This window comes from Anas platyrhynchos, chromosome 14 (assembly GCF_047663525.1).
Source record: "Anas platyrhynchos isolate ZD024472 breed Pekin duck chromosome 14, IASCAAS_PekinDuck_T2T, whole genome shotgun sequence".
In the NCBI taxonomy this organism is placed as follows: Eukaryota; Metazoa; Chordata; class Aves; order Anseriformes; family Anatidae; genus Anas; species Anas platyrhynchos.
Genome location: NC_092600.1, coordinates 48,549 through 65,634, shown reverse-complemented (window position 1 = coordinate 65,634; position 17,086 = coordinate 48,549). Strand labels below are relative to the sequence as shown.

The 17,086-nt window shown below is 45.3% G+C and overlaps 2 protein-coding genes across 2 annotated transcripts in view; both read left to right on the top strand.

Moving 5' to 3' along the window:
• The window catches only part of REEP2 (receptor accessory protein 2), a 43,943-nt gene extending 35,929 nt beyond the window's left edge, over window positions 1-8,014 (top strand). The window contains exon 7 of the mRNA XM_072023454.1: window positions 7,861-8,014. Coding sequence (XP_071879555.1) covers window positions 7,861-7,905 — 45 coding nt within the window. The 3' untranslated portion in view covers window positions 7,906-8,014. The remainder of the gene's footprint in view (window positions 1-7,860) is intronic.
• Window positions 8,015-11,452: 3,438 nt separating this feature from the next.
• EGR1 (early growth response 1) lies at window positions 11,453-14,527 on the top strand. Its single transcript, XM_027468454.3, has 2 exons — window positions 11,453-11,908; window positions 12,234-14,527. Exons 1-2 carry the CDS (start codon window positions 11,674-11,676, stop codon window positions 13,529-13,531), a joined length of 1,533 nt encoding a protein of 510 aa, XP_027324255.2. The 5' UTR covers window positions 11,453-11,673; the 3' UTR covers window positions 13,532-14,527.
• The last annotated feature ends 2,559 nt before the right edge of the window (window positions 14,528-17,086 follow it).

Genomic DNA, 17,086 nt, shown 5'->3' with positions numbered 1-17,086 from the left:
GGTAGCTTTGCACATTATCATTATAGGACAGAATCAACTGTTGTAGAGGAAGGTATGTCCTGATACTGAAGGGTGGCAACTTTTTCCCTGAGTTAGTACCAGCTGGTGGCATAGGTGAAAAACAGTGCTTAATGCACAAAATGGGAAGGAATTTTGCATAGAGCGCTCCCAACTGTGACATCTGATATCAACACTGTGGCCAAGCTCCTTTCAAAATCACCATTTTCCAAGATGAAAACACATAGCCTCTATGCAGTGTACCCCATTTTGAGAAGGTAAAAGAGTTAGATGGCCCTTTGTTGTTTAAGTTGGTGAAAGCAAATTAAACCTTTTGTTCTGATATAAAGCAATGAAAAGATTATTTGAGATAATAAAGGGATTGTGATGTGAATTAATATCATGGTGATTCCCTGAACAAGTGGTTGGGATCTTCAATTAATTCCTGCAGCAGGATGGGAGAGCAGGTTTCCATGGATACTAAACCAGAAGCAACTTTGATACTCATAGGAAATGTAAGCTTAGTTTTGCTACAGCTTGCTTCCTAAGGAGGGTTTTGTTGTTATTTTGTTAGAGTTTGTTTGGTGGTGTTTTTGTTTGTTTGTTTTTGTCTTCAGAGTGTTCTATTCTGTGTTTTTTTAAAGGTGCAAACAGACATTTGAGGAATGGGTTACAAATAAAAAAGTATGACCCCCTTATCTAGAAAACTGAGTAAAATAAATGCGAGACTTGCACGTTTCTAAGTTACAATTAGGAGTAAAACAAACTATATCGAAACTAGGGGAGAGAAGAGTCTGTAGCTTACTGAGTTTCCGACAGTTACTTACAATGACAACAGGACCACTAGAAGTACGGATTTGTACTTAAGGATGTATCTATTCTAGTGCAGGTCTATAGGTGGTTTCAGTATAGCTATTAGTCACCCAGGTGACTGCAGCAATGAATACATTAGCACTTAGCAAACTGGGTGGCAGCAGTGGAAATATATCTGCCAATTAAAGATATAATACCAAAAAGCCAAATTCTATTTCTTCCTTAAAAGTTAACATAGGGACAGGTGGTAAACTCTCATTAAAAACATTTAAGATATATGAGAGAGAAAGATATTTTCTATACTGGGATATTTGGGACAGCCCACCTCTCTAGCCTGTCAAGATGTGTCTAGATAATCAACTACTCCCCACAGTTTTGTGTCATTTGCAAATTAACTAAGGGTACATGATGCCAAATAATCTACATCATTAATGAAGATGTTAAATGGCACCATCATTAAATAGCATCAGGTCTACTACTGATTGTTAGAGAACCTCTCTAGAAAGATCTAGATCATTATTGTGACAGAATCACAGAATGGCGGAGGTTGGAAGGGCCTCTGGAAGTCTTCTGGTCCAATTCTGTTCTTGCTAAAGCAGGGCCAACCAAACCAGGACCATGTCCAGACAGATTCTAAGTCTCCCATGCTCCATGGAGGGAGCTGCCACACCCATGCTGGGCAATGTGTGCCAGTTCTCTGTCACCTGCACTGTAAAGAAGTGCTTCCTGATGATGTTCAGGCAGACCTTTGTGTGTTTCCTTTTTGTGCCCACAGCATCTTGTCCTGTCACCGGGCACTACTGAAAAGAGCCTGGCTCCATCCTTACTGCAACCTCCAATCATGTGTTTACATACATTTATGAGATCCCCTGAGCCTTCTCTTGTCCAGGCTTAACAGTTCCGGCTCTCTCAGCCTGTATCATGATCGAGCAAAGATTATCAAGAGTGGCTTCACAATGACATCTACCAGTTCCCTCAGCTCTCCCATCAGGGCCTATGGACTTATGTATGTACACGTTGCTTGCATTAATATTGTATTATTGTTAACTGTACTTTGAAGTCTCATTATAAAAAAAAAATAAATTGTTTATCAAAACTCAATTTCAACTAAATCCTACTGACTGGTATTCATTGTATTTCCAGCATTTCATTTTTTACTAGATGAAATGGTCTTTTGCATTACCTTGCTGAGGTTTTATGATGTACTATTTGGGTCATCTTGCTCATCCTTTGCTAATACTGAATGACATTGTTGTATATCCTGGCTGGGATTTCTCTTATATTCTAAAATGTGTCATAGCAGCAGATGCATTAGCCATTTGTTATAAGAGTCTTGCTTGCAAGGTGCCTGTGACTTTTTTTTTTTTTTTTTTAAGCAAAAAAAGTATTCATAATACCTGTTTCATATCAACTTTCCTTCTTTCTAGTAGCCTAGAAAGTTCTGCATCATGCTCTGAGAAACAAGTACTTCAACATGCTTCTTTATAAATTTACAGCAAACATATTCATTGTATTAATAACTTATTAACTTCAGCTACTGTTTTTTGTTTTGGGCCCCTCGCTACAAGAAGGACATCGAGGTGCTTGAGCGGGTCCAGAGAAGGGCGACGAAGCTGGTGAGGGGCCTGGAGAACAAGTCCTACGAGGAGCGGCTGAGGGACCTGGGCTTGTTCAGCCTGGAGAAAAGGAGGCTCAGGGGCGGCCTTATCGCTCTCTACAGATACCTTAAAGGAGGCTGTAGTGAGGTGGGGGTTGGTCTATTCTCCCACGTGCCTGGTGACAGGACGAGGGGGAATGGGCTAATGTTGCGCCAGGGGAGTTTTAGGTTGGATCTTAGGAAGAACTTCTTTACCGAAAGGGTCGTGAGGCATTGGAATAGGCTGCCCAGGGAAGTGGTGGAGTCACCATCCCTGGAGGTCTTTAAAACATGTTTAGATGTTGAACTTAGCGATATGGTTTAGTGGAGAACTGGTTAGTGTTAGGTCAGAGGTTGGACTTGATGATCTTGAGGTCTCTTCCAACCTAGAAATTCTGTGATTCTGTGATACTGTTAGAGCTATACCAGGATCGGGCTATCTTTTACACTGGTACATTTAAAATTGTCTTGATAATCTGCTCCTACAGGCTCAGAATTTATTTACTTAGCTGTATTTTTTCTTCTGACAAATATGTCACTATGTGTTAACAAAAATCTATTTCTTTTCTCTTTTTATTATCATTCTTAACAGTGATTTCATATCATTTCTTAAGTGGTATGAGCTTTTAGCTACAGTAGTCCTTTTGTATTATTAATTTCTTTGTTCTATCTGGTAAACATTTTTGAAATAACTTTTCATTTTCATTCTTTTGTGTGTGTGTGTTTAAACTTTGCCTCCTCATAAATTTTACAAGCTATTTTCTTTATTACCAGGAAATTATTACTGCTTTTTGAAACTCCAGTTATGTTTCTGAATATTTCTGATTTCTGCTTGCTCATACCAACTAAAATCAGTCATAATCCCAAGGTAGACATGGAAATCCAGCTCCAGCAGATAAATTACTTGTTTCCCCTTGGCACAACAAGGCCCTTCATCTGCACAACAGGACCCTTCACCTATAGGGTACGTTATCTTATGCCTTTAAAATAAATAAATAAATAAATAAATAATCCTTTGATAGTTTTAATACTGGCCATGAACCAGTGGTTTTGATAGTGCTGTGGTTCAGTGTTAGTACCTGATGTTGATTTAAGAGAAAGACCAAACAAACAGTGTCCTTCCTGTCTACAAGCACTACATCAAACAAAATGTCCATTGCAATATGATGCACAGCACCTGCATGACTGCACAGCCCCATGTTCATATCACAGCAGTACCTGTCCATGAACACAGCTTTCCACTCTGCAGATATGAGATTAGAAAACATTTTGTTCCTTTGATTGTTTGTTTGCTTGACAGAATAGTTTTTTATCAGATGTTGCATACTCTTGCTACCTTGTTGTTACATAGTCTTTACTGTCAACTACACTAATCCACAGTCATTCAAGTTCAGCAATAAGTAGTACTACTTCCTTTGATAGGCTGAACACTTTGGGATCTAGCTCATTTATCTACATTGCCCTTTCTGAGTGGTAGATGTGAATTTAGCATTCTTAAGATATAGGAAGGATAAATTAGGAACAAAATTACAATTCAGTAGTATCCTGAACACGGTTTCTAGGACTCAGCACTTTAACGAGCATTTGCATATGGCTCATGCCTCCTGCCCCCCTAGATAGACCATCTGCAATTCAGTTAATTTTTATATTGCCGCTCAAAATCACATATAAATTTTATGTTTCTTATGTAAACTTCTAGAGGCATCTGTCTTCTTCATTTGTGTTGAATCTTACTATGTTCACAACTGTTATCTGGTTTGGCTTTCTTCATCTACTTAACTCTACTTTTGGTAATATTTTTCATGTAATAATTCTGCAGAGATCATAGAGGAGAGATTTATATATGGGTAATACTCTTACTCATCCTGATACCATAGGTAGACCGAATACCATTTGTATCAGTGTTAACAGTGAACAAAGATAAGCATCATCTCTTAGCAACCTCAGTCAAATTATTGAAATTGGAGATGAGAATTTATCAGAGCAGAGACATCCTTGGGGATGGGAGGGGGAGGTTACTTCAAGTAGTGTGTAGCAACTCTTTTTTTGCGACGATTCAGGTTTTATAGGCTTTTGAAGTCCATTAAGTCATGCATCCCAAATTAACTACTTTTAGGGATTTGTTTAAATTAAAGCATCAAAGCTTGGAGGAAAAACGCTCAGACTTCTTAGATTTCTGAGAAAAAAAAAATGTGCTGTCACCTTTTTGCTCATATATAATATCTGAGATCAAGGGATGGATAAATAAATAAATAAAACAAGCAAGTAAACTAATTCTTACAAAACCCTTTCTTTAGCTAATCTGGTAGACCACGCCCAGGTCCTGAAACAATCACAGGGTAGAGTTCCCTCTTGCGGTTAGATAATACCACTACAAAGGATGTGTGTAATGAATTTCAGGCCTGTTTACAAAACGAAGGAGAGTCACGTGCCAGAACAGGGTAGGAATTTTGCAGCAAATACAAGGACGTCCACCCCAGTCCTTAGAGCAAAGGCATGTATTCAAAAAGTGCTGATAAAATCTGTATATCCCTATTCATAGGACTAGAAAGGATGCTTAAATGTAAGTATTTTTAGATCTTAAATTACATTTATATTCCTTCCCTCTGGGCCTCCATCTCAAAGCAATAGACTTTGTAGTGAAATTAACTGCACAGAAAGAAAAAGAATGTTAAATAAAATTAAAGTATTTGTAAAAGATCCTACAGCGCAATACATAAAAATATAGCAGATTTTTAAATCAGATCGCTTGCTTCTGGAGAATAGGAGGGGAGAAACAACTCTACAGCATTTGTTTACAAAGCTGGAATTCTCCCTCCTGTTTGTAACTCTTCAAGCATATAGTATAATACAACATGATAAATAGAGAATAATAAAAAATAGAGAATAATAAAACTTTTTAAAGGGAATATCTATATAAACTTGTTTTACAGTCTGGACTATTAAAAACAGTGCAGGGAGAAACAGAAGAGGGAACAGGATGATGTATTTAGAGGGTTGGGATGAAGAAAATCAATGCATGTGTATTTGAACAACTAGTGAAAGATCCTGAGAAATTACGGTCACTGTTGTCATATTCAGGAAAAATAAGATCTGTTAAAGAAAGAAAATGAATGAATTTTGCCGAAAGTGCATGTGCATTCCACACAAAAAACTATGTTTGTGGGTAAAGTGAAAAGTGCATCTAATTAAAACAAAATGTATGTTAGAACACTAGGCAAATTTCAAATGTAGGAAAGTTTATTAACATTTTTTGGCATTGGAAGTCAAACTCAGTTATAGACAGTGCAAACAGAAACAGCTGCCACTTTACATTTAGTCATAGCACAAGTAGGCAAGACCTAGAAGTAACTAGTTATATAGAAACATTTTAAAAGGACTGTGATGTTTTTACTAGCACAACAATATAACAAGAGGTTTTGATGTAAATAAATAAATAAAATACTGAAAGTTACACAACAGCTGAAAATAAGTCTGTATGAGCTTCTACTAAGCAAGTAAGCAAACTGAAACTCAAGATTCATATCAACTACTTTATATCCACCAAAAAGATTATATATCTATGCATTAAAAATTAAAAATATGCAGAAATATCAGATGCTGTCACAGTTAGGAGGTCTTATATTGCCAGTACTTAAAAAAATGGAAAACTGTGTTCAAGGACAGGTACTGCTGTGATATAAATTGTGTAATCATATGAACTGCTGTGCAGTCATGCAGGTGCTGTGCATCATATTGCAATGGACATTTTGTTTGATGTAGTGCTTGTAGACAGGAAGGACACTGTTTGTTTGGTCTTTCTCTTAAATCAACATCAGGTACTAACACTGAACCACAGCACTATCAAAACCACTGGCTCATGGTTCATATTGCCAGTATTAAAAGTATCAAATTAACAAAGGTTTAATTTGTTATATGTTTTTATTTTAAAGGCATAAGATAACGTACCCTATAGGTGAAGAGTCCTGTTGCGCAGATGAAGGGCCTTGTTGTGCCAAGGGGAAATAAGTAATTTACCTGCTGGAGCTGGTAGATGTCATTGTGAAGCCACTCTTGATAATCTTTGCTCGATCATGATACAGGCTGAGAGAGCCGGAACTGTTAAGCCTGGACAAGAGAAGGCTCAGGGGATCTCATAAATGTATGTAAACACATGATTGGAGGTTGCAGTAAGGATGGAGCCAGGCTCTTTTCAGTAGTGCCCGGTGACAGGACAAGATGCTGTGGGCACAAAAAGGAAACACACAAAGGTCTGCCTGAACATCATCAGGAAGCACTTCTTTACAGTGCAGGTGACAGAGAACTGGCACACATTGCCCAGCATGGTTGTGGCAGCTCCCTCCATGAAGGTACTCAGAATCTGTCTGGACATGGTCCTGGACAACCTGCTTTGGGTGGATTATTGTAACTAGATTACAATATGCAAGACCTTTTAATTGGGGAAAAAAAAAAAAAAAGAGAGAGAGAGAGAGTAGTTCTGACAGGTTCTTTCTGACATAAAATGAAAGATCAGAAAAAAATTAAATATTATATCTAAAGATGGACTATGTAAATTAGAGAATCAATTTCTTTTTTGTTACTTTGTTTTGATTCTTATTAGAATTCTTAAATTAGAATTGCATTGATAAAAATGGCTGTTGAAATAAGGTAAAAAAAAGAAAGCACTAGATTTCCCATCTCTTCAAGATTTCAGATTTTGGATAAAAAGGTGATTTTCTGAGTGATGTACTTCAGCTAAAATGGAATATTGAGCCTAACATATGCCAGTTTTTTGAGTGAAATTCTGTAACCGGGAACCAGACAGTAGTTGAAATACAGTTTCTTCTGGCCTTGAAAGACAAGGGAAAAAAAGAAAAGAGGGAAAGAAGGAAAGAGTATTCTGCAATATTAGCAAGTCATTGAGGAGTCAAACCAAACCATGGTATTTGAAGAAAAGCTTAAGTTCTACTACTCATTGTGTTTGAAATTAACAGAACAGAAGACAAGTGATTGAACAAGTATGTAGAAATAACTTGAACCTTTCAGTAAATTTTGTTATTAAGTGGAGATTTGTAACCTGTCAAACTGACTGATGCTACTACCACAGGAGTATTTGTATATGTATATTACCAACAATTTCTGTCCAATTGCAGAAAAGAAATTAATCTGAAAAAAAAAACAAAAAACAACTATGATTCAGAAAACAGAAAGTAACACTAGTATTACAATATCAGATTAAAAAAAAAAGGAGAGAGAGAGAGAGAGAGAAATGTTAGTGTAGGTTCCGTAAACTTGTTCTATGATGTTCTATAAACTTGAAGCAGAGACTGCCTATTCTGTTGAGTTGAGATGGATGGCTTATTCATGACACTTAATATCCCATTCCCTCTTCTCTTTTCCTCACCCCGTTGCATTCCTTCCTCACTCTGGAATAGCATGTCTGTTGTGGAAATACATCAAGAGACAGCAAGCACATTTAATGATGGTTGACTTTCAAGGATACTCAGAGTATTGCATGTGTTTATTCATTAGAAAATTGCAACCAAAATTATTAAATTCTCAAATAAAATTGTGACTGTGATAAAATCATACGGTTTTGTGCTTCTACTATTGTTAAGCAAGTTGTTAAGAATTTATTAAAATAGTGCTTTTAAAAAAAAAAGTTTAAAATACTGATTTGTAGTAACAAATTATTTGGAAGTACTATAATTATTCAAGTTATGGTACCTGGAAAAAGAAGTGCAGATATTATCTTATTATAATAGATAATGGTTCTGCTTACTACAACAGCTTTCATTCATAGCTTCTAATCGGTCTCACCACAACATTCCTCATTCTATTGAGTAGCTGACTGGGCTGAACTAAATCTTGTTGTTCAGTTATAAATATCCAATTTTCTTAATACAGTTTCTACAGACCTGCTTTTTTTTAATTATTATTATTATTACTGAGAAAAAGAAAATGGAACACAGAACATGTGTTTGGAGAAGCAAATATTGTCTGTCCCAGTGTGTGAAAGTCAACAAGTGATTTCCTAGCTCAGTATGCACACTTGAGGTCATACATCTATATCCCAGTAATTGGCCAAAATGTGGCTGCTTTTCCGGTACTTCAGTGAAGCCAAGAAGCCTCACCAGAATGGTAGGGGACTTTGCAAAATGGTCTTTATTACTATAATTTATGTGCAGTTCAAGCTAGTTACACCACTCTGCAGCTCTGAAGCAGGTCTCTTCCCCAGAACAAGACAGATATGGACATAGTGGAGCAAGTTCATCAAAGGGCCTTTAACAGTTATATAACTGGAGCAATTATAGGACTGTCATATAGGAGAAACTGAGAGACTTAGGGCATTTTAGTCTGGAAGAGAGAAGGCTCAGGGGAGACTGTCATCAGTGTGCATAAATATCCTACAAGAAGGTGTATAGAAGATGGATCCAGACTCTTCTCAGTAGTATCTAGTGACAATAGGAAGTGGGCGCAAACCAAAAGAAATTCATTTTAAACATAAGATAAATGTTTCCTTCCTTCCTTCCTCCCTCCCTTCCTCCCTGTCTAATTTCTTAATTTCTTTTCTTTCCTCTATAAGGATGACTGAACAGTTGAGCAGGTTGCCCAGAAGTTATGGAGATTACATCTTTGGAGATATTTAAAATCCAGTTGGACAACATCCTGAGGCAGCCTGCTCAAAGTGAAACTGTTTTGAGGGGACTAGTTGAACTAGATGATCTACAGCTGTCCCTTCCAACCTCAGTGGTTTTTTGAATCTATAGCAGGCCTATAGCATTAGAATGATCCTTCCTAACAGGGCTTCAAAATGCAATAGGCTGGCAGAAAACAGAGATCAGCTGTAATCGTTATGTATAGGAGTAATCAAAACCTGCAGCAGATATTTGAATGTATTCAAAAAAAAGAGAATCAACGAATCAGATGTTTTTGGCCTAGTGTACTGACATTTGAAAAACAATGTGATTTCTCTCCCTAGAGGGTCAGTAACAAACGCATATTAGCTACCATTGAGTAACAGAGGCTGCAGATGAGAAGGAGCTTTCCACATCTTTCCTGGAGGCACTGTGTGACTGCAACCCGCAGCTGATTCGAGGGTGGAAATGCACCCGTGCGGGAAGCACTGCACGCTGTTACTGACAAGACACGACCCAAAATACAGCAACTCGGTTAAAACAGTACATGAGGAAGGTGTGAAGTTTCTACGAAAATGGGCAGACAGAGCCCTGCTGTTGCTCGCAGCTTGAATAGAAATCAGGAAGACAGCAGCGCCCAGCACTGAGTTATACGAGCGCCTTCCCGTGGCAACGGCGGACTGCCCGGCTCCCGAAGCGCGTGGCTGACCTTCGCGCCGGGCGGGCAGCTGCCCCAAGGCAGCGCCGGTGGAGGCTGCGGGCAGCGCTGCGCGCTCCCGCCGGACGCGGGCCGTGCCCCGAGCGAGCGCTCGCGAGTGGGACCGGCCGGGAGTCCGCGCCGCGAACGGGCACCGCGGCACCTGCTGTTCCCCTCCGCCCCTGCGGCAAAGCGAGCGCCGTCCGCGGCAAGAGACCGGGGCCACGGACGGCAGCGAGGCGGCGCTCCGGAGAGCTCCCCGCCGCAGCCGGGCAGGGGCGGCCACGCGGGCGGCATCCCGGACCCGGCACAGGCGGAGCGCGGGGCTGCAGGGGCCGTGCGGGGACGCCTCGCTGCCGGCCGGCACGGGGCCGCGCACTGCGGGGAAACCCCCGGCGCGGCGGCGGCGGCGGCGGCCGCGCACGCGCACTGCGGCCGCACTGCGTCGTCGCTGCCGCCTGGCCCAGTGCCAGGGGAGCCCCGCGCCGCGGCGCGCTGGCGGCGGGGCGGGGCGGAGTGGCGGCCGTGTGGAGCGCCTATTTATAGGGCGGGAGGCTCCCCGCCGCCCGGGGACGTCGTCTGCGGTGTTTCCGCGCTGTATGTGCCGCCTCGGGCGGGGAGACGGAGCTCTCGGCCCCTCCGGAGGTGGCCGGCGGTCCCGCGCGGAGCCGGTGTGAGAGTAGCCCGCGGGGCAAGCAGGAGCTGCGGCCGCGCTAAGGGGCAACCCTCAGGGTGCGAGAGCAGCGTCCCGAGCAGTGTCACTTTCCATCGCAGCCGAGCCAGCGGGGGCTACGGCCGTGCGGTGCCCAGGGCTCCGGTTTTAGCAGTGCCCCGCTCTCCGTCGCGTGCGGGCGGCGCGGAGCGCCTGGGTCTGCCCCGGTCTGGTGCGGCGGGGAGAGCTCCGCCGCTCTCGGCGGGAGCGGGCGGAGCAAGACTCTCCCGGCAGAGCTGCGGAGTCCCAGAGATTCCCTTTTCCGGGAGCAGGCAGCCCCCCACCCGGGGCGCGCTGCCAGCGCCCGGGAAACTCCTCCGCATCCGCGGCTGCGGAGCTGCCGGCACGCGGCCCCTCCGCGGGCACGGGGGGGAGGCGGGTAGGGCGAGCGGGAGGGGGGGGCGTTCTGCCCGCGATGCCGCCGCCGGCGGGGCTGGAGCCACCCGGGTGTTCCCCGCGGTCTCGGTGCCGCCCGCCCGCCCGGCGACGAAGCCGCGCGCTCTCGCGGCACGGGGGCGGGCGGGCGCGCGCGCGTCCTGGCGGCAACCTGGGCTCCGCGTCCGGGCTCCCCGAGCCCGCCCCCCCGATTCCCGCAGCCGGGGCCGGAATCGCCAAATAAGGAGCGGGATGCCTCCGCCGGAACCGAGACTTATAAGGCTGTTTCCTAATATGGAAGGTGCAGCGGAGGCTTCCGGCGGGCTGGCCGGGGCGGGCGGGGGCCGGGCACCGCTCGCCCCTGGGCCGGAGACGCTGCGGCGGCGCTGCGGCGGCGCTGCCCGCGGCGGGGGACAGGGTCGGGGCGGGCGCGGGGCTCCCAGGCCGGGGCGGGCGGGGCCCCCGCTGCCCGGCTTTCCCCGGTGCCAGGCGCTGACGCTAGGCGGGGTCCTCCGGCCCGCGTCCATATTAGGGCTTCCTGCTTTCCATATATGGCCATGTACGTCAGGGCCGGGGCGGGCCGCGGCCGGTGGGACCCGATATATAGGGGAGGCTCCGGGGCGGGCGGGGAGCCGGGCGCTTCCAGCGGGCAGAGCCGGGGGGAGCCCCGGGCGGGCGGGCGGGGAGTCGAGCGCTTCCAGCGGGCAGCGCCGGGGCGACCGCGGCGCGGGGCAGGCAGCAGGCAACGGCCGCCTCGCCGCAGCCGGCCCGTCCGCCGGGCCCGCGGCGGCGGCGCCACCCGTCAGAGCCCGAGCCCGGCGCCCTCATGGCTGCGGCCAAGGCGGAGATGCAGCTCCTGCCCCCGCTGCAGATTTCCGAGCCCTTCGGCGCCTTCCCGCACTCGCCCCCCGCCATGGACAGTCACTATCCCAAGCTGGAGGAGATGATGCTGCTCAGCGGCGGGGGCCCGCAATTCCTCGCGCCCCCCGGGGCGCCCGAGAGCGCGGGCTTCGCCGCGGCCGGGGAGCCCGGAGAGCAACACTTCGAGCATCTCGCGGCAGGTAAGAGCGCTGGCCTCGCCTTGGAGGGGGGCGGGGGGGCGGTCCCGGTCAGCCGCGGGGACAGCAGCTCCCGCGGGGGCTCCGCGATGCAGCGGCGCCCCGGTCCCGGCGGCTGCGCGGGGGGATTCTCCTGTGTGCGTCAGCGGCTCTGGGCTCGCTGCTGCTGGAGACCTGCCAGCGGCGCTGCAATATGTTGCACTCAATTATTAATTAACCAGAAGCAAGGATCTGGGGCTGCACTGCGTGGGGATAGCTTGCAAAGTGCTCGCAACAGCTCCGGAGCTGCAGTGGCTGTTGGAAGTAATCGCCACCCTTCTCTTTTCAGACACTTTTCCTGAGATCTCCCTGAACAATGAGAAAACCCTGCCAGAAACGAGTTACCCCAACCAAACAACGCGGCTGCCACCAATAACCTACACGGGGCGCTTCTCCCTAGAGCCAGCCCCCAACAGTAGCAACACCTTATGGCCAGAACCTCTCTTCAGCCTTGTCAGTGGGCTGGTGGGCATGGCCAATGCACCTCCCACCTCAACACCTTCTTCATCATCACCCTCCTCCTCCTCGCAGAGCCCCCCTCTGAGCTGTTCTGTCCAAGCCAGCGAGAACAGTCCAATTTATTCAGCTGCACCAACTTTTCCCAATTCTAGCTCTGACATTTTTCCTGAACCGCAGACCCAGTCCTTTCCCAACCCCTCTGGAGCTCCCATGCAGTATCCACCTCCAGCTTATCCAACTGCTAAAACCAACTTTCAGGTGCCAATGATTCCGGATTACCTGTTCCCTCAGCAACAGGGTGAGCTCAGCCTTATCCCAGCTGATCAGAAGCCCTTTCCAGCCCTTGAGAACAGAGCACAGCAGCCTTCCCTCACGCCGCTGTCCACTATCAAGGCATTTGCCACACAGACTGGCTCCCAAGAGTTGAAGACCCTTAACACTAACTATCAGTCCCAGCTGATCAAGCCCAGCAGAATGAGGAAATACCCCAACCGCCCCAGCAAGACACCTCCTCATGAACGGCCCTATGCCTGCCCAGTGGAGTCCTGTGACCGAAGGTTTTCACGGTCTGATGAGCTAACTCGTCATATTCGCATCCATACAGGACAGAAACCTTTCCAGTGCCGCATTTGCATGCGGAACTTCAGCAGGAGCGATCACTTGACCACTCACATCCGCACGCACACAGGAGAGAAGCCATTTGCCTGTGACATTTGTGGCAGAAAGTTTGCCAGAAGTGACGAGAGGAAGAGACACACTAAAATCCACCTTAGGCAGAAGGACAAGAAAGTGGAAAAGGCAGCTCCGGTCTCAACTACTTCTCCAGTTGCTGCCTACTCATCCTCTGTGGCTACATCCTACCCTTCCTCCATTGCCACCACTTACCCCTCACCAGTGCGCACAGTGTATTCTTCCCCTGCCCCATCTTCCTATCCCTCCCCTGCACACACAACATTCCCATCTCCATCTATAGCAACCACTTACCCCTCTGGCACTGTCACTTTTCAGACCCAAGTGGCCACTTCCTTCCCATCTCCAGGGATCACCAATAATTTCAGCTCTCAGGTGACATCAGCTCTTTCAGACATGACATCAACCTTTTCTCCAAGGACAATTGAGATTTGCTGAGATCACCTTCTGGAGCAGGAGCATTTACCTCTTCCATTGGTACTATGAGACATGGAGTCTCCAATTACTCCTCCAACCCTATATGTTGCAAGGCTATCTACCATTTCTTCAAACTTCAGCTGCCTGAAACAACTGCTGTTTAAGTTTTCCACCTCTGTTGAATGACTTAATTTGCATGGACTGTGGATATAAGTTCAGTATAATTTTCCCCGTAAACAATAGTATTTTATTATGAAGAAGGGACCTTTGATTAAGTACATAGCTGATGTAACTTGTACATGTGCCATGGTTTTGCTTTCCTTTAGGTACTATTGATGTGAAAAATCTTTGCATATCCATATTGTATTATTTGGAGTTTGCAGGGCCATATTTTGTAAATGTTGACTCTATTTTAGTGACAATGCTGTAATGAATTTAAAACTTCTTTGGGAACAGCACTTACTGTATTTGAGCATGTAAGAGTGATGCTATGTAAAAATCACCTGATGAGACACTCACATGTGGCAGAAGTTTTGTTTTTAGAGTTACAAGTCTTGGTGCCTTTTTGTGAAGCCTTGCTGACGTCATGCATTTGTGTGAATGGATGCTTTGCATCTTGCCTTAAAGTGAAAGGGATGCTACGCAAAGAATGTAAGGGAGAGCAGGGAATAGGTGGGGAGGGGAGGACGAGAATGCCCTGGGAGACAGAATGTAAGGGGGGGGGGGGGGAGGGGAACAACAACTCTCAAAGTCTATTTTTGTTACAAGAATGTAAATTTATAAATATATATATATTCAGGAGTTGGAATGTTGTAGTTACCTACTGAGTAGGCAGCAATTTTTGTATGTTATGAACATGTGGTTCATTATTTTGTGTTTTATTTTTACTTTGTAATTGTGGTTGTTAAAATGAAAGTGACTGTTTGGCTTCTAAACACATTGAATGCGCTTTCCTGCCAATGGGATATTTGGTGTACAATACCCTTCAGAAAAAATAAATAAATAAATATCAAATCATGGAAGCTTTCATATTTTCCTTTAAGCTGCTACGCAGGAAGAGTGTGCTGCAGCAACCAGCTGCTTGAGTTGATGGGAAGTGACAGCTGCTTCTCTTCTCTTAGAGAATTATCTGTTTGAAGAAAAGAGGGGAGATCAATCATTTCTGAGTCCAGTAGTTGTCAATGGCATGGATGTAGCACATGTCCCTGTATTAGATGCATCACCTGCTGTTTTGAAGTCATCACGATTCCTATATTTTTCTGTCTCCAGGCTTCTCCAGAAGCATGTGAGCTAATCCTAGAAAGAAAAACAATTTTCTCAGTGCTGAAGCTGAGGTTCAAAATTTAGATCTCAACTACGTGCTCGTAGGTAGTCAGAAAGCCTTCTGGGTGCCAAGAGAGGAAAGGCAAGGTAATAAAGTAGTTTCTCTATTGTAAAATAAGATCAGTCCAAATGTCTATGTGAGGTAGCTCTGAACAGCTGAGGACTGTTATAAGTTCCTCACATAAGTTAAACAACATAGGATGTAAAATACACTTGCTGGATATCCTTTAGAACAAATGTTTTAGCATTTACAGGCCTCCTTACTTAGTGGTTTAAAATACATTTTAGAGTGTGTGTGAACTCTCTATGTAGTGAATTCAAAGGAGTTTGCTGTTGTGAGGAGTGGCAGTTCAGGTACAAAAGAGGGTTCCAGTGCCAGTCTTTCCTGGTGGTTTCTCTACAAACTACTAATATTTATAGTCATGAGGAGCTGGCTGCGATGCAAATACAGGCCTTAATGAACATACCTAACATAATGTGAACTGGTAAGCAGTCTCTGTAGGAGATTTCATGCCCTACTGTTTGCCAAAATTCAGCCTACTGATTAGGAAGGGCAACCTTCTGAAGCACCTTCACCTAGTTCTTCTTTTTGGGGGATACAGACCACCCCTGGCAAATAGAAGCAGCTCTTGAAGGTACCTGAAAGCAGAATAGTTGGTATATCCCAGTCCGTCTTCTCTCAGGTATGACTCTCCTCAGCGGGTTGGAACAAGCTGTGAGGAAGGGCCTGTGCCGCTCTGTCTCTGTGTTGGTTTGTGCCTGCAGTGCTGGGAGCTGCAGTTGGCAGTGACCTTGCAGTTGGCCCTCCAGTTTGTGTGGTTTTCTGTGCCTTTTCAGAGAAAAGCATTAGCTCTTTTCATTTCAAGAGTCTGCTGCCTAGGCTGACTGACTGGGGAGAATGTGGGGCTTCACACTGTCTGAGCATGTAACCCATGTCAGAGGCTAGAGAAACTCATTTATATGAGATGAGACAGTGAAGAAGTGCTTTTGAATGTGATGCTTCTAAGAAGGAAGAAAACATTATATAAATTTCAATACAAAACTTTCTCCCAACTCCAATTCCTAAACAGTTGAAGTCAGCCCTTTTGATCCATGGGCACAGCTTGGCTCTGGTGTTGCTGTTTTGTTAACTCCTGATCTAGCCTGCTGGAATTAAGATTGTGCTAAAAAACTGACCAGGCAGGCTCTCAAGCAGTGTCTGATGAGCTTGAGTGTGACTCAGGTTCTCCAGAGCACTTCATTCAGAAATGGGCACTGATGGTAATTAACAAGCCTAAAAAGGCAGCAAAGAAGATAGCTGCTCTTTTGCTCTTTGCTGTGTTTTATGCAAAGTGCCTTGAGTCAGGCAGTGTTGCAAGGTTATGAAAGCCAAAAGAACCCCTCTAGCAGCAGACCATGACCATGATATCCTGGTGGACACCACTACAAGCAGGAATAGCTTGCAGGTGCCAAGGCATGGTGCAAAGGAGAAGGAGGGGTCTGCAAGTCTCCTCTCTAGTTGAAAGAAATCTTAGTCCCCCTTGACCCATGCTTTCTCCACTTTGTGATGGTAGATCCTTTCAACTTGACGACACCTCCAGAAATCTGCCCCGATCTGCTGTGTTGTCCCCTCCTTCCCCCTCAGCCTTAGGCATTCTCTTGAGAGTGCTGCAGGCATCCCTTAGCTGAAAGAATTCTGGCCTCCCACAGATGTGGACACTAACCACAGCCACTAACCCCATCTAGCAGTGTCCAGTCACAGGGACGGGATGCTCAGAGGCACTGAAGAGGGTATGTAAGGTTACTATTGGCCTCATGCTAACCCTAACTCGGAAAGCAGTACAGTCAAGTGGTGCAAGCCAGCAGTGTCCTGCGGGAACAGTAAACATGCACTGTATCCTGCCTGTGAACTGGCAGATGACACTTCCCGTCTAATTGGGGTGTCACTTGTTTGAATTGCATCTAATTGCAGGAAGCTCCCTGGTACAATGTCGTCGCTGTTTTAGAAAACAACAACAACAAAACACAGTATTTTGTTAAAAAAAAAAAAATTGACATACGCCAGCCAGGATGTCTTTCATGCTGATACCCTTCGGTGTAACTGCTTAGAAAGTGCTCATAATTTAAGCTCTGGCATTTGGTCTAAATTGCTGCATCTTTTGCTTTACATTGTCCATCTGTATGTATAACATAAAGGGAAGAATATGCATGGGCTTTTGCTCCTGCTCTTTTTGAGGCCTTTATTCGCCAAAATGAAAGCAGATTTCAGAGTTT